Below are 24,355 nucleotides of genomic sequence, written 5' to 3' on the forward strand. Positions count from 1 at the left end.
GAGAGAGAGAGAGAGCGCCTTTTAGTGTAATTAGGTAATAAATCAGGAAGTTGTGTGGCTCTCTGTTTGGCATCATCAAGAGACGGATCAATAGAGGAGTCAATTCCAGTGAGAGGGTACCAAACCCAGCACTTAATTATTAGCATCCAGACTAGTATGTGATTAGTTAGAGTCCACTCGCTTTTATTTAAAGCAAAACAAAACAAGCAGCTTTGTTCTCTGCATATATCAGCCTTTGTGTCTTGGTGTCACGTTCCTGTGCTAAAATGCCTATTAAGAAATTGCAAGAGTAAGACATACTGCTGGAGCGACGACAACTTGAATTCATGCCGATTGGGTGTGGATAAATAAGAGTCATAGCAAACAGCACATTCTGCAGGAACAGCCTTTACCGACACTTCAACGGAGACAGAGCTCAGCGACACCAGAGGGAAAAGGGGATTGCTACCTTGTCAGTGGTTTGCACATGTTAGCTTCTCCAAATTTAGTGCTCCACAAAACACACCATCGTTGATAATATCAGTAATTGTATCACTTAGCCAGCTCAGTAAGATTATGTGTGATCAGTATACATCACAGAAGAAAGCTAAAGACTCTATCATCATGTCAAAATGTCAGAAAGATTTATTTGTGGTATAAGACATTTAAAGCATTGGCAACATCTAATGACAAACTTGATTATAAGCGCCACCTTTAAACAGATATCACCTGAAAATCCCCATAATGGCTATTAGCAATCACACATCCTTGCAGATATCTGAGAAAGGCCTCCTATCCAATAATCTCAATCTTTTTTAATCTGCAATGCTCTCAAGTAGCTCCCACTACCTGACACTGGCTTTCCCAGAGCGCTAAACACTCAGTAGAGCTCCCGCTTGTGAACGCAGCGATTAACCACCCCAAGAAGCAGAGACAAGTGGGCCGCTAGCTGCTTAAACTTTTTCACCAGATCCACACGAGATGTAAAGGGAATAGGGGGGGGGCCGGAGACTCATCCATCTGGCTGCTCTGGTCCAATCTCTCCACTTTAAGAATGTGTGAGTGGGGACAGTGGAACTATAAGAATATTTGTCATTCTTCACCAATGGCTCACACGACACTGGTCCTTTTTACTACCCTACGTAACGGACAGGCAGCCTGGAAAGAAAATCTCCCACTAACTTACACTTGTTACTCTGCAAGGGAGGTCAGGGTATCCCCAGGAATCTCCAGGAATTAAACGTAAGACTTTTTAATACAACATAGGATGTAATTTAATGCCAACTTCACAGCAGACAGTGACATGCAAGTCTAAAATGAAAATGCACAACTCGATACAGGAAAGAAAGAAAGAAAGAAAGAAAGAAAGAAAGAAAGAAAGAAAGAAAGAAAGAAAGAAAGAAAGAAAGAAAGACGGATGCATTGTCTTTCTTGAAAGAAGTGCCCTGGCTGAGGTGGAAAAGAAGATGTTTAGGTCTACATTTTGTGTACCACTTTCAGGTCTGTGGATGCGTTTACTCTAGAGAACAGAGAACCCAATGTTGGCACCAAACATCCACACTGAATTTCATCTGAGCATGTCGTCTTCTCCAGACAAAGCTCTAACACATACAGGGTTAATTTCTTGAGCTGTATAGTAAGTTATTATAAGCTGGTAGGTTATTAAAAGTCAGATTTTTCACTTTATTATGTTTTGCACCTGGGTCTGCTGCGCCCTACACGTCTTAATAAGAGGGCTTTTGTTGGTCAAAGCTGGCTGTGAGGGGTGAGATAGGCTGTGTGTGTGTGTGTGAGTACAGTATGTATGTGTGTCTGAATGTTGGGGGGGGGGGTTATTGCAACTTACACATGGCCCAACTCATGAGCGATGGTGAAGGAGGCACTAATTCCATTTTCCTCGCTGATGGAGCAGCTTCGGTACGGGTCGCACATGGTCCCCAGCTCCGCAAGCCCTACAGGATCACGTAGCCACACAGAAAAACTCCCAGATGAACATGAACACATAGAGACATGCAGCTATTTGAAAGAAAAACCCGCTGCCTAAGTGTTAAAGGCGATTAAACCATCAAAACTTCTGTTCCGTAAGAGAGATTAGCACTGCCACCAACTCCCTCCGTCCTCTCTCCCTCCTCCCTTTTCTACCACTCGGTTCTGTCACTATAATATTATTAGCTGACAGCATGCCATGAACTCAATACTGTGCAGTCTATGAGGAATGGTTACTGGACATGAAAGGGAATTGAAGGGGACTTGAGGTAGACATTTTTTGCAAAAGAGAAAAGGAAAAGTTTACCTAACGTGTCACATTTATCTTTTGCACGGCAGATGTCTTCCCTGAAACAGATGAATATACAGTGCTGTTAGCCATTTTTCACTTTTTTGGAGAAACTTGGCTTTGCTTTCAAAATGAGGATGGCAAATGAGTGTGTACCTGGTAATGAGGAGTGCTGTGTCATGGTGAGTAGGATGGCTGTCATCCTGGACGTTTTGGCTCTGCTGCCAGACACAGAAGTTGTGGAGAGTCGTGGCAGCATTGAAGCTCACAGTGGGCCCTTCCTGTTTTGGATGAAACCCCATTGTGGATGTGACTAAAAAAACTGTAGTAATAGCTGAAGTTAGTATGTCTCAAAATCTCATGAAATAGGGATAGTCGTATTCTGCTATTTTTGTTCATTGTGACTACTGGTTATGATAACATTTTACTCCCTTTGCTGTCTTTGGCAAAAATGACATATATTAGATCGTCATTCATTCTTTCAATTATATTTAGTTCCCTTGAATTTACTGGTTTAAGAATCAGTTACAGTGACCAAATAAATTACAGTAAGCTTCTTCAGCCAACTCACATTTGCAGGTGGCTAGCTGCCTCACTATAGCATCGTTTGTTTTCCAAGAAGACCTTTTTTGAGACATGAAACTGACAAGGCAGGCAGTGTCCTTTCAAACGGGCCCCACAGAGAAAACGGCAGGCCAGGGACACCTGCACTGACGTCAGCCATATTTGAGACCTGGATACGGGTTGCATTAAACACCCTGCACATACCTGTTCACTGTGGACAACGACTAGCTTGACAATCATGATGTTGATGAGGTTTCCTACACTGGGGTCCCTGTACACCGCTGCTACCTGTAACAAAGACAAAACACACAGACAAAAAATGCAACCCTCCACTAAGCTGAACCAGAGCACAAATATGGAAAAGGATGAAAGCTAGTGTCCTTCGCAACACTTGGAATAAGAACAAATATGAAGAAGAAAATGCAGCCATTACTTTCTTGGTTAAACTCCATGGGGTTTAATCCAAAAAACAACAGTTCATTGAAGTCGAAAGAAACAAATAATGTCTCCTTCAGGGTAAGTTTAATCAACAGGGTATTAATACCAATTACACCCCCCTCCCCCCATCCCCCCCTACACACCCCTCCCCCCCGCTACACACCCCTCCCCACACGCATCCCCACATACCTTGGCAAAGAAAATATAAACTAAAACCTGGACCCAGCAACAAATGTGAAACTTCAGCAAAGCTGGAGCTTAGAGTCCAGCAAAACATTCCCTCTGTAGTTTTTCCCCTACGCTTCTCTTGCTTTTCTCATGCACCCACGTCACGGTCAGCCAGCAGTCTCCTGAGGCCGTGTGCAGTCTCCTGACAGGAACTCATTAGTCCACTATAAACATTTAGCTTGTCTTAGCCTAGGGGGAGGCGTACATGGCCTAGGCCTGTCCAGAGTGGGCAAAGGGAGTCTGTCTTTGTATGCTCTAAGTCCAACTGTGACACAGGACGTTGTTCTGTGTGCTCTCATCCCGATGCATGTTATTGTATGATCAGTGCAAGAACCAGAAGTAAGGAGGACTGCAGCCTTTTCCGGACCATCACTACAGTATCTCACACAGCCAAGAGCAAGCTGTGAAGGTACAAAGAAATGTCAGCAGGGCCATAGCTACCACCAAGGACACTCTGTGGTCATATTATTGGTAATAGTTCTGTAAATCCTTTGGGGTTAAATGACAAGGAGTTTACATTGTTCGATAACACACATTTCACACATGGTGTTTTTGTAAGGCTGTTCCAGACATTTTCTACACAAAATATCTTAAAAAGTTGAAGGTTTTGAGTAGATTAAAATAAAAAGGTGTTTCACAATGTCGTTGTTGGTGGCTCATTAAACAAATCTTGGGTCATTTTTTGGAGGGAATATAGAAAAAGAAAACTTGCAGAAAAGAGATGTGACTTAGGCACTTAACATGACCAATACCTAAAAACTAAATGCATTCGACTTGATAGATTTCTTGATAGATGATTTTGGCTGGTTTGGTTAAACTGTGGCTAACATGACTGAGAGACTGTGATAGAGGAAAGGAAGAAAACTTGTGTGTGTTTGGGTGTGGGTCTGCACCACTGGTCTTCAGACATAAGCAAGGTAGAACTAATGTTTTGACTTCAAATCTGGCAATAGAAACTGGCCTGGCACATTTAACACGGACTGTGCTCTCACAAATTTACTTAAGGATAACACACCACTGACAATCATTACTGTGTTACATGTTAATAAGTGTTTTGAACTGTCTGTCATACTAGTGAGAGAAAGCGCAGGTACACATCCTTTAGGGCAATTGATAACCAATGCTGCTTTGACACACAGACTACCCCAACACTTTTACTCTAATATATAGAGAGATCAATCCCAGTGTTACTAGCTTAATTACCAGCCGGTTCTCCCCATCAGATATGGGACACATAAAGAGGTCAAGGTGCTGAATCAGGGTTTTACCAATTGACTGGGCCACTTTCATTGAAGCAGGGTCTACAACCAAATTGTCAAACAGTAAAATCTGAGGCTAGAAAACACAAACCTGGACTGGGGGATTTTGTTTCACATTTTAAAGCCAATGTTGACCAAATTACAAAATAAATCATGTATTATCTCTGGTATGCCATGACAGCTTGGGTTTTTATTTACCCTAGGTTTTGAGGACAAGTTTGGCTATTTCTGCCACCACTCCAATACCACGAAGGTAAATTTAATTATGGCCCGAGCATCAAATCAACTTCAAATTTGGTCCGTGCCATCTTAAGGTGATAAATTGTTAAAACCTTGACTTTTCGTCGAAGGGGCTGGCCATGGCGTTGCGGCCATTTTGTAAGTTTTGCCATCAAAACAGGAAGTTGTTGTAACTCAAGTGTACATTTTCTAATATGTCCCAATTTTTTTTATGATTGATCAAAGTCCGATCCTGAGTAGAACTCTATTCCAAAATTGACTCATAGTCATAGTGCCTCCTGCTGGCAACAGAAAGTAGGCCGAACCTTCAAGGTGCTATACTTTTACGAACTAATTTGTGTGTGCCATTTCCGGACCTTATTGCTGAAAAGTTATTAAAAGCTTGAGTTTTCGTCAAACAGTGTGGGTGTGGTGGACATTTTCTACGTTTAGCATGAATGAGGAAGTGTTTCTAATTTAAGTGTAGATTGTCCAATCACTTGTCCAATAACCAATCCCATGATTGACAAGGGTCCAGGCCTGAGGACATCTAAATGTCAATATTGACTCACAGTAATAGCACCCCCTGATGGCAACGGGAAATTAGCCTTTCATGACAAACATGGGAACATACAATTCCCATGAACTTTACAGTGTGGTCTACATTTGATATTGAACCGCCCCCTTTATTTTGACCACACCCCTGCACATCAGCCCATCCATTAATGCTTGCAGTTTTAATTCTTTATGTGTTGCTCACAGCCTTGAAAAACACTCCACAGCAACATATCTATATAAAAAGACAAAGGTACTCTGAAAAAATCCTGAACTCACTGTTTTTATAGGGACCATTTCCTGAAAATGTAGGTCTCATGAAAACTGACGAGGTCTGATTGTTGAGAGTAAAAGAGTCCTTTTTAATATAACGTTTTTCCAACTTTGTCTGAACCAAAAAAACAAACTGTTGCATTTAAAATTTTGTTTCAAAATTATGGAAAAGTCCAGCAAATCCTCTCACGTTGAGATCAACTTTGGTGAACCTTGAAACCTGAGTTTATGGTGACATGCTAACCTTAGCATGTTGCCAGTTGGCTAGTGTGTTAGCGGTTAGCTTGCTAGCTAACCAACTAACCTAGCAGTCGTAATGTCACCAAGCTTCTATTTCACAAAGATGCACAAAAATAATTTAGCTGTGTCACTTTGAATTGTGATTATGGCTTTCACAAAAAAATCGCTGAAAACCTGGACAGATAGCCTACTGTAAAACCAACATTTCTGCATGACAAGCTACCAATGTAGGTAAAGTAGTTAGAAATACATTATTTCAAAATAATACATTGGATTATTTTGTAATTTGGGTGAATCAACCATTTCAAAAGACGAACTGTATGCACATCCATATGTGTAACAATAACATAGTAGTGTGCATGTATACAAATGTATACGTATGTTCACAAAGAATGACAACATATCCCTCAAACTCAAACCAAATCTGATACTAACAATGACAAAATAAATATGAAAATAATATGTTTTAGAAACATTGTTTTACTTACTACTGACATGATTGTTAGGATGTAGTGCTCTAGGTTGCGTCCATGGTGACGCACCATTTTGGCATCCGCTGTCACCATCAGCTCAACGTAGCGAGGGTAGGAGAGGAAGCGTTTGCGTCTGTGTGAGGATGTGTGGTGCGTGCTGGTAGAGTTGTTGTCATAAATGTGTTGATCATCTATGGTGGCTCTGAGAGAGTCCAGCTCCTCTCCCATACCCCCAGTGCTCTTAAAAGCAACTGGCCTCTTGGAATTCTCTGTTTTAAGAAAGACAAATGATGATGAGTGATGGTGGAGAGGAAAAGCTGTAAGCAACATATTCATTAGATTTAAAATCTTGATAATATATGAAAATTGGACTATCAAATACTGAAATCTTTTCACACTGGACACCCACTGCTTTATGCTTTAAAAAGCATTTAATGAGAGAGCATGGTACATATACAGTTTAGAGCCAAGGGTTTTAGCTTAGCTGAATTCCAATGACATAACAGAAGCATGCTGGACTTGGCAAAAACCCGCCATATATTATTGTGTCATTCCAGGGCTCTGGAAAAGTTGTACCACATGGTCAGTTGTGGGCTTTGAGAATAAATGTTTTCAGGTCAGGCAATGTGCTCCCCTTCTGTTTGAGCGTAAGCCATACAAACTAAAAACAATCATGACAATTTTGACATTTTTCCAATTTGAAAAGGACTAGCCTCAGTATGCAATCTGCAAGGGGATATAAAAATCCTCAAATTATCTTATCTCTCTCACCCTGGCCAGTTTATAATCTGAAACAAATAAAATCAAATATATATGCAAGATTGAAAAAGTTTCATTTATAAACTCGCAGCAAACACTTTCAACGCCAGCCTCATCTGAGAAAAAAAAAAGAACCAGGATGTCCGCCATGTACTGTGCCTGCTCACTGGCATTTATTCAACTGAACTGCACGTGTTGAGTTGCTCATAAGCGATAGATTCCTTTACTGTGACAGAGTGAAATTAAAAGAGGGAGACGGAGGCAGAGACACATATTAGGAAAGAGCTTGTTTCATTGGAAGAAAGGAATAGACAAATCTGCAAATCTTACAGTTGAAGCTGATTTAATTACACATATACAGATGATTGACCATATCCACAGTGGTGTTTCTTAAGATTGTGGCCTTTTGAAAGAGTTTGGACGAGGCACAGGTAGGGCAGGGGAATAAAGGGGGGCCGCCTATCTAGACTCCACACAGGCAAGCTCCGAATTGTTAAAAAAAGTGTAATTTAGTTTGGGACACACAGCTGCAGCATTCCCTGTAATGATCAGCACATTACCCCACACTAAACACTACTTGAAGATCTGGGGTCCCTTTCTCAAGATAACTCTCTTCAACATCATCAATCAAGTTAATGATGAACACATCCAAAATCATCTTTATATTATGAAAATCAAAATGTTTCGACCGCATCCATAATTTATCCGCATTAAATGTATTTCAATAGCCATTTTGTGTTGTAATAGGCCATCTGAGGACAACGTTATTGAAAACAGGCTATTGTGCTGTCCAGATTTGGAGTGATAAATTGCCACATATGATATGGTATAAGAAAGACTGCTTGCAGTAGTTATTACCCTCTCTCAGCAAGGGGAAGATTTAGAAGCTGCTTGATATAGTGATAGATAAATGTAGCAGGGGCTAATAGTAAATCGTGCAACGCACAGACATGGCAGCTGCAAAGCGCCCAAGCTAGGGCTGCACAATTAATCAAATTTTAATCGCAATCCCAATTTTGGCTTCCCACGATCAAATTTGCGTGATTGAGTGACATTTTAAATGTATGATTCTGTTCATAGAACGCTCCAAGTCTTTTTCAAAGCCAATCTACCGCTCCCTAAAACCATTGTCTGATCATGTGCCAGTCAGAGTTGTTCCCAGCAACGCACAGCTTGGTTTCTAGATGTAGACAGTCACAGAGGACAGAGTAACATGAGAATAATTCCACAACAGATAGCAGTCGGTTGTACGTCGGTCTCAAGGTTTACCTGTTTACCAGTAAACAACTTTGTGTCCCTTCTGTGTTGATTTTCAGGCAGCACTGGCCAGTGCTAGTTAGTGTCTGTTAGCTCACAGGGCTCTAGGCTGCGGCTTACATTTTTCCTGGGTCTCACCGGTGCACCTAATGTCCTCGCATTTGCTGCCTCTTCACAAACGAAGCAATGTTGTTTGTATCAATACGGTTTAATCTTGCTTTACATGACCCATTTCTTCTGTAAGGCCATGCCTGTGTTTCAATCTCTCCTTTCACTCTCCGTGCAGCCCCGTCCCCATTCACTCACATACGTCTCCCAGCAACATGGAGAGACACAGCGGTAACAGCGCAGGTCCACACTTCTGACATTACTCTGCAGTTTTAATTGTTATTAACACAGCTGTATATTGTTAAGCCTGAGAGGCAAACCTGTATTTGTACCAGTGTTTCCACTGGTAACTCTGCTATCGCGGCCGCCACGGCAAAAACACAGAAGAAGTTATTGAATGCAACTAACTTCAGTTCATTGAATAATAGCATGTGGGACGGAGCCTGCTGGACCCATTCACTCTCCCTGTAAGTTACAAACGTCCATCGCACTCCCCCTCTCTCCATAGCTCTTTTAATCAGTTATTGTAGAAAACAAGTTTAGGAGCTCTCTCAGAGATTTTTTTTTAAATATATTCTAGGCTATGTCTTTCAGATAATTTTCATTTACAAGTGTTGCAGCTGTATATATGTACAACATACAACTTCAACATAAAAAGAATGTAGCACAATATGGATGTGAAAGGAGTTATAAATAGCCTATGTGACTATACAATTTGTTTTGGTTAAAATCAACAAATAATTGTAATATTTAATCGCAATCTCAATATTAATCAAAATAATCATGATTATCATTTTGGCCATAATCATGTAGCCCTAGCCTAAGCTGAGAATTCTTTGACAAGTTCCTTTTTCCAATTTTTTTTCAAATTACGGGAACATTTTTGACATCCACAATTCATATTATAACTTATATTGATGTGTACTTAATACTTTTATGTCAACAGTCAAAGCCTTCTGCGGTGTTTTGTGATGCCTTTAAAAAAACATGCATATCTGTGGGAATGAACAATTTTGAGAAATAAATTAAACATAAAACGACATTCAGCAAATAAAGGACTTTCAATAGTTTTGTAAATGTCAGTGTTTACGAGCCAAGCATAGTTTGGAGTCCGTCATTCTAAACAACCTCCTCAACTTTAGATAACCCGATTATAGTGAAGAGTGCCATTGTCTTCTGGAAACTCAGTCTTTCCAGACCGTCACAAACAGAGAGAGATTGTGTGAAACTTATGTCAGAGAAAAGCAACAACGATAAAAAGAAAGATTCTGAGCATTCCGAGATCATTCAAGTGATGCCCCCAGCGGGCACACGAGGCAGAGCGTGACTCCCTGGCACAAAGGCACACAGCTCTTGCTGCCGTGAGACCCAGCCCCATGCCAGTGCCAGCATCCAAGTCAGAGCCAAGCCTGTCTCCGCACACCGCCCGGGCAGCTGGGCCAGAACAGAGCTTTGTATTTTCCAGGAAAAATCTCTCCAAGGCCAAACTCACAACACTAAACCCCTTAAACAGACTCATCACTGCACACAGCCTGACATCAAAGGGATTATAAAAGCACAGAGGAATATCTATATTTACAGAAATTGGTATTGAGTCTCAGAGCAAGTGAGTGTGAGATGACAAAAGAGAAGAAAAAGAGGAGGAGGAGAAAATTTGGTGCCTGTTATAATAGCCTTTGAATCAGTGCAGATTAGCCACACACAACCTTTCTCAAATCGCCTTAGGTTGAAATCCCCCTCTCACTAGGTAGTGAGCTGCTACTTACACCATTAGAAGACAGGGGTGACTGCCCTGACACACCATCTCCCTTCGGCCTTTTGGCATCATATCAGCATCACCTACACATCTACATCTCTGTATTTTTCATGTTGAACTTGATTACCAAACATCAAATTATGTTACATTCAATTTCTTTTTAGATAGGAAAATCTTTCAGTTTCAACCCTCGAGTCTTTAAAAACCGTGCTCCAGCAGTTCTTCATAACAGAGAACAATAAAAAGGAGCCCCGCACGGCAAGAGTGTTAGCATTTATAAATGTAAATAAATGTAATGTAAATTGGTGGGCTCCAGTACGTAGCTGAAATAGACATACACCACACTCACTTTTCTGCTCTGCAGCTTACTTGACTTGTTAATTTAAAAAAAAAAATCTTTTAATCACTGTGCCAAAAGATAATCAAGCCCAAGGAATATTATAAAACAATGTTTTTCTAGTCAATCAATAACATGTGTAATTCCACACTAAGTACTAACAGTTTCATACACGTTTTAATATTCCTGTTGGGTTTGAATGCGTAAAGATGTTTACACTTATTTACATTCACTCATTAACAAGTATGGAAGCATGTTGAGGCTTGTATATGCACTTGTTGAGCATATACTGTTTGAGCCCATTCATGACCATACAGCCTGTTCTGAGGTATCTCATTGAGATTTCAATCTAGATCAAAGAGTTGCTCTTTGACTCTCCTTCAGCTCGCTGTCAAAAGTATCAATGCCAAGAGCCCGACAATAGGGAACACACATTTCATTGTTGAACTAATTAACATTCTTTTACAATGGCCCGCTGAGAGTTAAAGTGCGCTTTTCCCCGGGTGCCAATTAAACACACAGTATACCTTACATTAAGTATAGGCACTGCCTTAGTTCTATACGAGGTCAGACACTGGTTACTGACAGTACACCTCAAGAGAGGAAAAAAATGTTGAAACTCATGCAGACAGAGGCACAATTAAGTGCAATTCTGTGGCTAGACAGAGAGGAGCAAAGGCAGCTAATTGTTGCTGCTGAAAAAATGCTTTTAAAAGTGAAGTGGCATGGCTTTTGACCTTATTGGAAGAGCTTTTTACACTAAGAGCGCTCTCAAGGTTCAGTTGTTATTTTCAGTTCAGAGACATGCTAAAGACAACATGGTGGTCAGCTGATGATTGTGTTTGTAGAAGCAGACCTCATTTGAGGAGAGAAAACACTACTTATGGATAGGACAACTAATGACGGGAAATGGTTTGGACTGTTTTCTTTTTGCCAGACTCATACTAAGAGTTTACTGATGAGATTGAAAGAAGGTCATCATAACATACTGTATGATTGATGAATGACTGAGAGACCATCCTCCTCGATGTTTAATAATTCTTTTTTTTTAAATGAGTCTCTATTATACATACAATGCCATGGCATCAAACATACAAACAGGATGAGAGATACCTTGTTGAAGGAGGTAACTAATGGAATTGCGTTTAAAAGGACACTTCATATTAGTACTTGAGTGCCAACGTCATTTTCGACAATTTAAAAAAAAAACAGAGCTCCTTATTTCTAGTCTTCATTTATTGTACAAGGAACCCACTTTGAGAAAGGAGGTTATGGTTTACGGTATAAAGTTCAGGTGAGAGGCTTTTAAATAAACCATCACAAAACTAACAATTTACATAACATCTGATTTTGGTGTCTAACGTGAGCACAAAGAGGGGCACTTAAAGGACAATTCCAGTTTATTACAACTTGGATCTTATTTGTTTAGTTTTTGCCGTCATCCCTGTCGGTAATAATGACATTGTACTCACAGCATTATGGAGTCACACAAATTGACTTTCTAGTAGCTATGTCACCATGCTACCAAATCTCAGAAATGATCAAAGGATGGACAAAACTACGAAAATAAGACCCGAGCTGACATCAGTAAACCAGAACATGAAAAACTTATGAAAGCCACAACTGTCAATATACTTTGTGGGGAAAAAAAAAGGAAAACCAATTATGACTATAGTTCTATACATGCAACTGTAAAGGTTGATCGTTAATAGGAGTAATGCTCCTCCAACACTGTCAGTGTGGATAATGTCCTTGCATCACAAATCCCACATTCACACATCCCAAAAACCTTCTGCCGTGACAAACTCAAAGCAGGTCTACAGTTTTGAGTGATTTTTAGGCATTTCAGATGATGAACAGCAAGAGCCATAGGCAATGACACTGATGTTTCACTGGCCAGCTCTCAGCCCTGCCTCTCCCCAGTCCATCTCAGTGAGAGACTGTCGCTCACCTGTCACCCCCTCTCACCTCTGACTGTCGCCAATGCCAGCATGCAGTCGGTCACTGTCACTCAAGTTGCTTTAACCATTCCAATCAGGCCCCATCTGTTAAGAATGCCCAGACACTAGACAGTGGCAGAAAATAGCCCCAAATGGAATCTGTCACGGGAACTCCCGAAACAACATAACACATTGGGTTCAATAGGGCTGAGCCCTCCGCGCAGGCAGACACATGGCAGCTATTAAAGTTATAGACTGTCTGTAGTTGCCCTGCCCTGCTCTACCCAGACCAGAGTATCTGTTAGCTTAAAATCGATGCCAATGACTGCAATGAGCCATATTGTTAGGTGCTTGCATTATCTATCATGCAGTGTTACACATACACATATACATATGCGAAAACTAACACAAATGTTGGCTCAAGACTCACAGTTGGTGCACGGCAAAACACATTTTTCCACTGATTTCATAATCAGAAAGAGATTTATTGGCAGGTAAGTGGCACTTACTAGGAATTTGTCTTGGTTGAAGGTGCAATGCATATATACAAACAATAAAATAAAATAAACAAACAATAAATACAGAAACAAAATAACGTATACATACAACTATATTAACTAGCATTAATTGGGTTGGTGCAGAATGCACAAAAATGTTAAGAGTTGTGCAACAGTTTAGGATGTATAGAATGTGCAGGGGACAGGATCTTGGAATAAAGGAACACGCCACCGTTTGTTAAAATAGGGCTTATCATGGTACCCCCTAGTTGTAGATAGGTGGGAACTTTTTGTTTCAGTGCATGCATTGTTTTAGCCCGGTGCAACGTAAATAGCTGGCTATTTTTCCAACAGGAGACAGTGAATGGTGATGAACATGGCGGATTTTGTGAGAGACGAAGAGAATGACTTCTCAGACAGACAATCAAGATCCAGAAGCATAACTCTACAAACCAGAGTTTTCAGAAGAGGAGCGGCATGCTTTGGAAATAGAACGAGAAGAGGAGGAGGTTGCGATCACTCAACAGCCCGAGGACATGAGGCATCCTGCAGTCCTCGACTTTTTTTCCGGTGTGATTAAGTCAACTGGGAAAAACGCAGAATGGACCCAATAAACAGCTGTCCACAGAGTAAGTGATTACTGTAAACATGACACATGGTTATTTTACAGGATAGCCTCAACCCATATTAGACCTGTACTCACACAGAGTTGCTGCGCAATATCTCGGCACCTTGTAGCAGTGCATCCACCCAATATAGTCCCAAATCCATATGTGCCTAGGAAATTCTCTAGTCTTAATCTGCATTGCTATTTGTACTTGTTGTGAATATGCAGGCCACAAGAAGTAATTAAGTTGTTGTTGTTGCTTTTTTGTCAGCTCACTTTTACTCACATGTTAACCAGCAATATAGGATTCCATTCACTACGCTAAGCTAATTAGCGGCTACGCTGCCAGTGTTGCACCGGACTAAAACAATCCATGCACTGAGACAAAAAATGCATTAGCCCAGCTATCCTAATAGGAAAGAGCGTGATAAGCCCTTTTTTGACAAACGTAGCGTGTTCCTTTAAGGATAGGGCCGCACAATATGGGGAAACTATCTAATTGTGATTATTTTGACTGATATTGCAATATGATTCACAATATTCTATTGTTTTTATATGATTATTCTTATTTTCATTGAAAATTATAAACATTGAAGGAAATTAAAATGATTATAGTGAGATTTTAGTGACAATCTATACCAAAAAAACTTTTTTCTTTAGTCTCTGGGATATGATTTGTTGGCCGAGACATCTCTGCAGCACCACAATACTTAATTTAGAATGGTTTGACACATATTCTGCTATTAACAAATATTGCGCCCCCCTGCGATTTGGATATTGCACTCATCCATATTGTGACACAATTGCAAGTAATTGTGGAGCCCTAATTAAGGTTCAGTGTCAGTTTCAATTTCAATTTTGATGTCAGTGCTCATGTCTCGGACTACTAAGACATTAACATCTTGGCGTTTCAAAGAATAAGCTATATCCATTCAAAAGGACAATCAAAAGACAAAAGAAATTCTGATTTTTTTTCTATGTAGGCAAATAGCAAGGTGCATGAGAAAGCTATTTTAGAGAAGCAGGTGATAAAGACGAATAGCGGGCAGTACGAGTTGGGGAAAGGGCCGGGGCCTCTGCCAAACTCTAGAGCAAAACAGACCGGCAAATGCAGCGCAGGCAGAGACTGCTCAAACGCATCTCCATTCCTTTGCACTGCTTTGGTCAACAATTGCCAATATTTAGCGGGACTCTTTGTCAAGTGACAGGTCGGGGAGATGTCATGCACTCCTGACACACTCACAAGCAAACCACATCAATATATGCACACAAAAGGCCCAAAACAAACTTTTAGGCAACAATAGGTGCTCCCTGGAATGGGGGAGGTAAAGTCTGCCCAGGGGGCATCAGGGCACAGAACAAGCCTAAGCCTTTTGGAGCCATCTGACATTTAGAAGCTCAACAGCATCTAAAGCCAGACCCTAAAGGTGAGAAAGGTTGTCTGAGTGATCAGCGCCCGTCCATCACACCCTGGCAGGCCACCTTTCCTGACCCCTGTCAAGAGCCTGAGTTAAGAGGAAAACAAAGAGCTCAACACACATATAGTTGCAAGTGAAGCCCAGCAAAAAACGACAGCAAGCCCAGTAACCACGCACCTAGCAGGGGAACAACGCAAGGTCACATCCACCCGTCCAGTAAGTGATTCCAAACAAAGAGGGAAGTGAGGTCACAATCAACAAGTGCTTCCATTCAAATACATGAAAGCGCAAAGGGAGAGCGGGCAGCGATTCAAGTCGGCTAGTTCAAACCCCAGGCGGGGGAGGGCATTTTTCCATGTAAATGAACCCATTGACCAAAAACCTGATGCTAGCATTTGAACTACCATGTGTACACAGTGGGCACCAAGAGGGGAATCCTATACAATGATTGTGTAGAGGGTCAGGGGGCAAAGATGCCATGTGTGCCAAGTATTGCAGCATCAAAGCCAGTCACTTTGCTGTCCCAGCTGCCCTCAGTTAGCCATCAAGAAATTGGGTGAAGCGGTTGGAAGCCAACACCAGAACACTGGAACATTGGTGTTTGGGTTTACGGCTGGCAATGTTTGCTGTCAAGCTGTCTGTATTCAATTCACTGTTTCTAATTCAGACAAAATGACACCCCACAGCTTTAGACACGCACTGTGAGAAAGAGATACTGCACAGCTCCCCTTGCATCCGTCTCTTGCTTGTCTTCACATGGATTTTAGAGAGCAAAGGGAAGAGACAGAGAGAGAAGAATCTGCCCCTATCTAAAGCCACCCTCATCCCTCTGGCTATCTCTTTCGAAGGACGATGCAGGGATTCACATGCAAGCTCGGAGACAGATACCCCGTAGAATGTGTCATTAAAGGTCGGAGCTGTGCTGTGACTTGAGCCCAGTAAGCTTCTTCCCCAGAGGCTTTTAAAAGCCAGAACCAGGCACAACAAGGCACTCTGTGACTTTAAAACATTAATCACCCACTCAACAGCTATCTACACTAGAGGTATTCCAAACAGCAGGAAAGCCACCCAGGTTGGCTGACACAGACAGAAGACTGATACAGTTGCTAGAAATGTCAGTCACTGAGACCAAGTTTCATCATTACAAGCATCTTGGTTCGATTTTCTGAAATCTGTTTGCTTTCTAATGTAGACACTCTTTGAAAACTTTGCATTTAAAAACACATTTTAAACACACATCCGTTCAAGAACACAGAATGAACACACAAAGTGAAGAAAAGCAGCTGAAGACAGATATGTAGTCATGTCATGACTGCTGGAATAACAAAACATAATTTTCAAGGTAACACTTTGAAAGCCCTTATCAGTGAACTTCTGTTTCTGACACTTCACAGGTATGCATGAAAAAGTATGCGTACGTGTCAGAGATGACAAGTGCGAGTTTGAAAAACAAAAGTTCACCTTTGTTAAACTCATGAGGAAACGTTGCCTTCCTCTCCCTTCAACATGTTTTTCCAGAAGTGTGCAGGGACTGTACAGACACTGGAAACTCTTGCTGCCTCAATAGATACAGAAGTTGCAGTTGTTGTTCTGGCACTGTCTGTAGCAATGTATGACACATAATATCTGAGGCAAATGCTTATCTTTCTGGTGATATACATTTTGTTTCCTGGCGGTCTGCTTGATAAAGCGCAGCTTTTTTTTTCTTCTTTGTCGCATTCAAAAAGATGTGACAACGTAACAAAATACAATGTATTTTCATGGTAGACGGCTGTCTGGCTAGCAGATTGGATGCATTGCTGGCCATGCTGCATTTCAATGAGTTTGGACACACTGAGATAGTCGGCATGTTTCAGAACTACAGGGTCCATAAAGCTTCAGACCTCTTCAAATTCCCAAACCTGCCAAATCCCTCGGCATTCAAACTCCAGATCCCAATTTGGATTTAAGGCAAGAGACCTCTACATAGGAACATAACATGGAGAAAGACAGAAAGAGAGATAGAGCCCCCCATCCCTTTTTTGGAGGTGGACAAACTGTAAGTTCATCATTGTGTAGCTACAGTAAGAATTGTCAACTCTGTATATAGACTATGTATCCACCTGTAAAAATAGGACTTTTGCTGGGTTACACTCTCATAATCTACTATTTGCATGAATTGCACATGCAAAATCAAACATTGATCAGAAGTTAGAGTTTCACTGCAATCTAATAATAACACATTAGACGCTCTATTACCGGTGCTGTAACATACAGAAAGGTACACATTTACGTTTTAAGGGCAGAGTCCACAAAGGTTTTGCTGCTTAGAGATCCTGTCTCCAGCTAAGAAGAATTTCAATTTTTGTCAGTGTTTCTCAACACTTGTTTTCCCTCTCAGCAATTAGGCTGTGGTTAGAAGCTCACATACTTAGACACAGATTTAGTCTGATGAAGAACAGGAGGAAAAGAAAGATAGACCCGCTGTACCTACATGGTGTAGAGATGAGGCAAGAGAAGCTAGAGATACCATACTACACAGCGCCGGTGTGTGCTACATGCTATCTGAAAGATTTGACAAAATTTAAAAGTCCAAAGGCAAGATGGCAAATGTCCAAAATCCAAGACCATGAGCAGCCACTACAAGTTTTGCAAGCAGAACAGCACGTGCCAAGCCAGTGTTTATATCTAACCAGCTAGTACCTGCGTGTACTGCACTCCTTTCCATAAAAAGACAGGACAGGCCTGTTAGTCTTGGCTTAGTACGGCCTTCAAAGAGCACATTTATCACCGCATCTGGAGAGGGGCCTATCTGATAAAGTGAGGAGCCACAGCATGGGACACCTCACAGTCCTACCCCAGCTCCGCTGGTTCTTTTAATCCTGCTGCTTATTGTTAACCTGCAGCCCTTTGATGATGCCCGACAGGTGTCTCATCCGTCTTCCTCCCTATCTCGTGCGGTACACTGAATATCACTTCTACAAGGGCTCCATAGTTGAGGTTATGCGATGAAAGTCAGAGTGTATCTTATTTAGGATTACAGTAAGTGGAATTAAAAGAATTACTGGCTAAGACATAATATAACTGAACAAAAACATTGGATGTTCCTGGGACAGCAGACGTGAGGGTCATTCCTCCGTTCAATGTTCAGGGAGAGTATATTTAAAAGTACCTCAGAGAGGGGGCTGAGAGACCCTCCTGTTTACCACACACAGACTGAGAGAGTGAAAGGGCAAAGCACATTAAGGAGGTATTGACCTGGTCTATCAGGCCAGTCTAAGTTCTTTAAACCACAGCCAGGCACAATGGCCGCCACCAGGCGACAATGGCCGGCTTCAGACAACAAGCAAAACAAGCAGTCTGCACATAAAAGATTTATTGCATTACACAACAAAGGCCACACACGGAGCTCCTTGTGAGGACGACTCTATGGCTTTCTATCGTGGTGAAGTCCACTCGGTCACCCCACTTTTTCTTGAGGGCCTCTCCGCCACCCAAAGGCCTCAACCATAAAATTTCAAACGAAATTGGGGGAGACTTTCAAGCAGCCTATCATGCGGAAAGACCTCTCCAGTTCTTTTCATCACAACTGCAACCTGAAAAGAAATGATTACTTCCCTCTGAGCTCCTGCCACAAACCTGGAATTGAATGTTCTAGCAGAACATAAGTGAATACCCCAGGCAGCATTGGAGTGATTTTTACTTAATTAATTTGAGGCGTTTTCAATAACACCCCTCAATCAAGGCTGAAATCTTTTGGGTATCCGGAAAGCCAAAGATCGTGACTGGGTAAAATTTCCATTTGAGAACAGTGTTTATTGCTATGGCTCAGAAAGTGAATGCAGGTCATCACAAGGTAAGAGTTTGTGGATGAAAATCAGACAGACAGTTGTTAAAGACAGTATAGTTAGGCAGTCTGTAATCTGTTACCTGAGGCATCACAGGGCTCTGTGTTTTTTTCAGCATGTGAGATGTTCTTCTTCCTCTCATGTCGATAGACGAGATGAGGTTTCATGTGCTCTTCGTCATATTCCTCCCCCACAGCATTTAAAAGAGGCTCCAAGAAGTATTCACCATGTTGTGTCGTAAATGTTCCAATCTAGAGCAGAAAATAAGAGATGGTTGAAGTATGAAGCTTGCACCTGCATGTGTGCATATTGTACTGTATGTGTGCATCTTTAATACACAGATTAGGGCATACTTTCATTCATAAAGAGGTTGCGGTTTAATTGCAGTCATTCTATGTTGCATTTGGGCACGACTGTGCACAATATTTCAAATTTTTTTTAACAGGTTTACATGGAAAGAACATGCTCACTCACAAAGGTCAAAGATATCAAGTCTACATCCTTCTTGTTCTACTTCCAGGATTGCTTCGGTGCGGCAGGAAATTCATGCATATATTTTATGTTTCGTTCCCCTTTTTTGTTTGGAATTTTTAATTTGATGGATGTATGATGACTGTAGTTAACTGCTTCTCAGATCACTGCGGGGTAAATTGAGACATCTAGCTAGACTATCTGTCCAATCTGAGTTTTTTCTCGCACGACTATTTTGCAGCGGTTCTGTGCGGAGTTTAGCACCACCCATCACGATTCTGATTAGTTTAAAGAAATGCCATTGAACCAGAGCATGTTTTCCTCCCCTCCCCAAATGCTATGTGGAGTAGCCAGACTCTGCTTCAGCGCGCTTTGGAGGAGGGTCTGGCAAAGCAACACAAGAGAGTCCCTGAAAGCTTACAATCAGTCATTGCTGACATTGTAACCATGAGAATCAGGGACAATTTTAAACCTTTTATACATTTTTCAATGCACATGTCACAGTGATTCAGTAAATCGTTTTACACCTTGGTGTACAGGCTGTTACCAGTGCTTGTTCTGACTTTGAAAATGCATTTCCCCCAACAAACTGACACTGGAGCGAGTGACATCATCTCACATGGACAGGGCTGCTGACAGAGGAATGCTAATATTTATTTGGCAGCTCAGTCGCTCAAAGCTTCTTAGCTCACTCAGCCATGAGGCACAATGGTGTTTGTATGGTAATTTCAGCGCACACTTAAACAGGATATTGGACACTGGAATGTTGTCTTTAAGGCAGCATTATTCCATAACCATCCCCATCATTCATCAAGTGATGGACGTTTGACAATGGAAAACATACAAGTCGGATATGGAAAATCTGTACAAACTGCATGTGTACTTTTCCTCTGAAGGATTAGTTGGTGCATGCACCACACTTCCTCGAAAGTGCTACAGGCCTTGAGTGCTACATGTGTTCCGTGCCGCAGTGTATAGAGCTTGTGAAAACAAGACACAGGATAGAAACAACCACACCACTAAAAAAAAAAAAACCTCAGAATCTCAGTGTTTCTCTTTGTTTTACCTTGAAAACGTTCCTGTGATATTACCATTTCTGTGTGGATGAATGAAACTGCTTCTGCATTGCAGGGATAAATCAAAGTATTGACAGAATCCCATTAGACTGTAAAATGTGAGGCAAGGCACAATGGGCTGATAGTTTTTGCAAAACCTTTAAGGTACTTTTTAACTAAATATGAGAATGTTGCAGCCTTACAACTACCAGTGATCGTAATGTAATGAATGATTTTACAGTGTAACAATAGGTAGATGTTTACCTGTATCTTGTAAATCCTCATCTATGGTGTGAACTTTAATTAGATGATTATGGTTGAGCCTTTCTAAAGTTCTCCTGTGGTGTTAACTGAACAGACAAATGCTCTGTTTAGTCAATGGAGGGGGCAGAGTTTCAGGGTTTCCCAGCATTAGCTCAGCATCAAATCTGGCAAAAGTTTGGACACGCACAATGGTTGCTGTTCAGTAGCGGGTGCTGAACTGGACCTTGCAACTGAGGGATTTCTATTCGAAGCGAGGTCACCATCATGACGTGGATGGAATGACTGTTAGCGCACATCTGTTTTTATTAAATTTCTCAAAGACACTTTTAAACCCTTTGAAAGCTGAGTCATCCAAAAGTGAAGTACATCTGCAGTCAATTTAAGTTAAATGGGACATAAAGGTGTCATGATCATGATCTTTACACAGAGGTACATTGCTTGCTGCTAGAATTAAATAAATGATAGCCTCATTTCTCAGGTCAGGCTGACTCACCACACAGTTCTATTGCGTGAGTGAACTGGGAGAGTGGGCACCTTCAGGGACATTTCCCACGGTGTGAGCTGCGAGTTCCTCCCAACCTTCATTGGCAGTTGTCTTCTCTTCACAGCATTTCTCCCTTTTTCTGCCCGTCACAGCTCACTTTGAAAAGGCCAAAAGCTCCTCAACCTCACCCCCCCCCCCCTCCTGCCCTGGGGATGGCTTTGAGCAACTCCGGGGAACTGTGCTTTTTCTAGAATGACCCCTTTTGTTTAAGAGCTTAATTATTCCCTAATGACCTCATCCCAACAAAATGTGCCTGGCCATGAAGCCCCAGTGATCAGATATGTAGGTAACTCACCACGGACATATTTATGACCCAATAGCCTCCGGTGCTGTCTCCATTGTCTTGTCATTCTCAATGAGGGATTATGCAGATAAGCGACAAAGATTGCTTGAAAAAGGATGCAACATGTTTGAATAAGCGAGTCATACATCAAATTTTGGCAAAGGAGCAATTAAAGGCGTATTACCCTGCTCATTCCAGCAAACAAAACGTCTTAAATTGCTAGACAAACATGAAAAAAACACTTCATGTGGTGGTCTCTTTTCTACACTGAATGGGAGTAAACCCCAACTACTGTAAGATGTAATGCAACGATTTTGCATTTCAACAGGAGTACAGTCACTGTATGTATTGTGAATGTACTGGATTAACATGCTATCCTGGTACTGTGCACAGTGCACCTATCTAAAATAAGGATGATGTCACTGATAGGGAAGGGAGACTCCAAGGCTATGGTCCTCCTGTCTATGTTGCTGTGGCCGGCCAAACACCCCCACTATGAAGAATCCACGCCAGAGTCTGGCTGGCACGACTGAGGTCAACCCCCTGCCCCTGGACCAGTAACCTTATGTGACCCATGAAGTTGTCCCCTTCAACACAATAAAACTCTCTCACACAGGAAACTGCTAACTAAATGACTTGGACATCTTTATCCTCAAATGGTTGAATGGGGCTGTAAATTCATTATTTTCCAAATAACTCTATTACAGCCCCATAAGATCTAAAAGATACGATAACGGGCCATCAACAATACATATGTTTCTCCTATATGAATACAAAAGTTCAACTCACAATGATTTTAAGCAACAAGTCGGCGCATTTGAGAGGCTGGAACCAGCAAATGTTTGGCATTTATGATTGAATAATTACTTAGAAATGTCTGTTTGTTTAAGGTATTGATTAACTAACACTTAGCATGTCTGCTCTCATTACTGTTATTTTTGTATATATTTAGATGTTTCTTGTAGCAGCAAAGAAGTGGTTGATAAAGTAAAGGCACAGGCACGCACATTGGATACTGTAGACCTTTTACTGACAATTTCTCGGTCTTTGTAGGGGGGAATCCACCTTTTTGCTTGCTATCCTCAGTGGCAACACACCAGGGTCAGCCAAAGAGCAGCAACATCAGCTGGAGCTGACCAGGGATTTTCAGTGTGTCATGCTCAAGAGCACTCCAGCAGAGTGGGGGCTTGTTGTCACATCAAGCCCAGTCTCTCACCACTACACCACCCTGCACTGTGCACTAACAGCATCAACCCCACAGACACAACCATGCAGAGCTGCGCGCTCTCCTCCTCAGTGACATCGGTCCAGTTGCTCTTGTTCCACTCCTACACACTTCACTTAAGCTGCGGGCCGTGGGGGACACCCATGGATGAAGGCCTGTCAGCATCGCTTGATTAAAGTGTCTTAAAAAAAAAAAATACTTGAAATGTAGCGAAATGTGAATACTCACAAGGCCGGTGCACAGACTGAAGACGGCCGGGTTCTCGCTGTCGGCGTTGACTTGTCCACGGTAAAAGCAGTGGCGCATATCGCCCGGGTCATCGAAGTGTCTGTCCGTGGCGTTGCTCTCTTCTCCTCCCAAGTGTGTCACTCTGTAAGAGGGGGCGATGAAGCCGGAGTCTGCGGTCAGGTTGAGATGAAAGCGTTCCCCGAATGCATCAATCATGTAGCAGACCCGTAATCCCGACAGGTCACCATTTAAACTTCTCCGTCTCCTTCTGTAGTGCAATTTGTGGGGGAATGATTCTCCAAAGTCATTTACACGGAGCGGGGTGATGATTTCATACGATGACAGCTGCTTAATGAAGCTTTCTGCAAAAAAAAAAAAAAAAAAAAAAGGAAAGAGAGAAAGTATAGTGGCGTTAACAGTATCCTGATAAGTGCAGCTGCAGCGTGACAGCCCTACAGTGCCAGGCATCATTCTCAAACCCCACAGATGACTGTTTAAACACCTTCAACAGTAGCCTATCACTTCCCCCTATTCCTAAATCAAAACAAACAAAAAAAACACTACCTTGTTTCGGATGCAATCGATGTTGCAAAGTGTCCCGGACAAGCGCTGACAGGTGACACATTAGTCCAAGCAGCCAGATTGCAAACTGCATGATTCCCTCCGCGAAGAACCCAAGGCTGTCGTCTCCAAGGCAGTACCCTGTCTCTCCCGAGCGGCTCCCCCTCTCCCTCTCCCTCTCCCTCTCCTTTCCCCCGGCTTGTCAGCAACAGGTCGTGGGATCCGCGGAGGCTCTCTGCAGCGCAAGTCTTGCAAAGTGCATTGGCCTCATCGCATTGCTAAACGTGCATCCACTACCCTCTATAAAAACCGAACTATTTATGACACATGCATCCCCCAGACGGAACAATAATGTCGCTGCCTAAGGTAAACTGCAATTCTATACCGAAAGGAGGGATCATTGCCCAGCACCCTTTCCCTTAGCCATCCATAGAACACCCCGTGCACCCTAAGCACTCAACAACCGCGAAGCAACGCCCCCATCGGCTCCCGAGCCAATGGTGAGTGCGCCTCGACCACCACACACGGGGCAGGCTTGAGTGGTGCAGTGCTAAAACGTCAGGAAATAAAATATACCGGTGTTCTCTTTAATAGTGATTATTGCTAATACAAAATACGAATGAACTTTCAAGGAAACCATCAAAAGACACTGACACTGAAGTTATGCAATACTAAATTATTTATTTCAAAATCTCCTAAAATAAAAATAAATTAC

At 41.9% G+C, this 24,355-nt stretch overlaps 1 protein-coding gene across 2 annotated transcripts in view; it reads right to left on the bottom strand.

Moving 5' to 3' along the window:
• The window catches only part of LOC117949403 (A disintegrin and metalloproteinase with thrombospondin motifs 20), an 85,284-nt gene extending 61,197 nt beyond the window's left edge, over positions 1-24,087 (bottom strand). Inside the window, exons 1-8 of one of the 2 annotated variants that reach the window (XM_034879638.1) lie at positions 23,644-24,087; positions 23,080-23,441; positions 19,092-19,260; positions 6,519-6,772; positions 3,023-3,106; positions 2,411-2,535; positions 2,273-2,313; positions 1,826-1,931 (exon numbers count right to left, since the gene is read on the bottom strand). In XM_034879638.1, the coding sequence (XP_034735529.1) occupies positions 1,826-1,931; positions 2,273-2,313; positions 2,411-2,535; positions 3,023-3,106; positions 6,519-6,772; positions 19,092-19,260; positions 23,080-23,441; positions 23,644-23,734 (1,232 nt within the window). In that variant the 5' untranslated portion in view covers positions 23,735-24,087. Of the gene's footprint in view, positions 1-1,825; positions 1,932-2,272; positions 2,314-2,410; positions 2,536-3,022; positions 3,107-6,518; positions 6,773-19,091; positions 19,261-23,079; positions 23,442-23,643 lie in introns of those variants that run through there. The other variant, XM_034879640.1, reaches the window with a different exon arrangement.
• Positions 24,088-24,355: the final 268 nt, after the last annotated feature.

This window comes from Etheostoma cragini, chromosome 8 (genome assembly GCF_013103735.1).
Source record: "Etheostoma cragini isolate CJK2018 chromosome 8, CSU_Ecrag_1.0, whole genome shotgun sequence".
In the NCBI taxonomy this organism is placed as follows: domain Eukaryota; kingdom Metazoa; phylum Chordata; class Actinopteri; order Perciformes; family Percidae; genus Etheostoma; species Etheostoma cragini.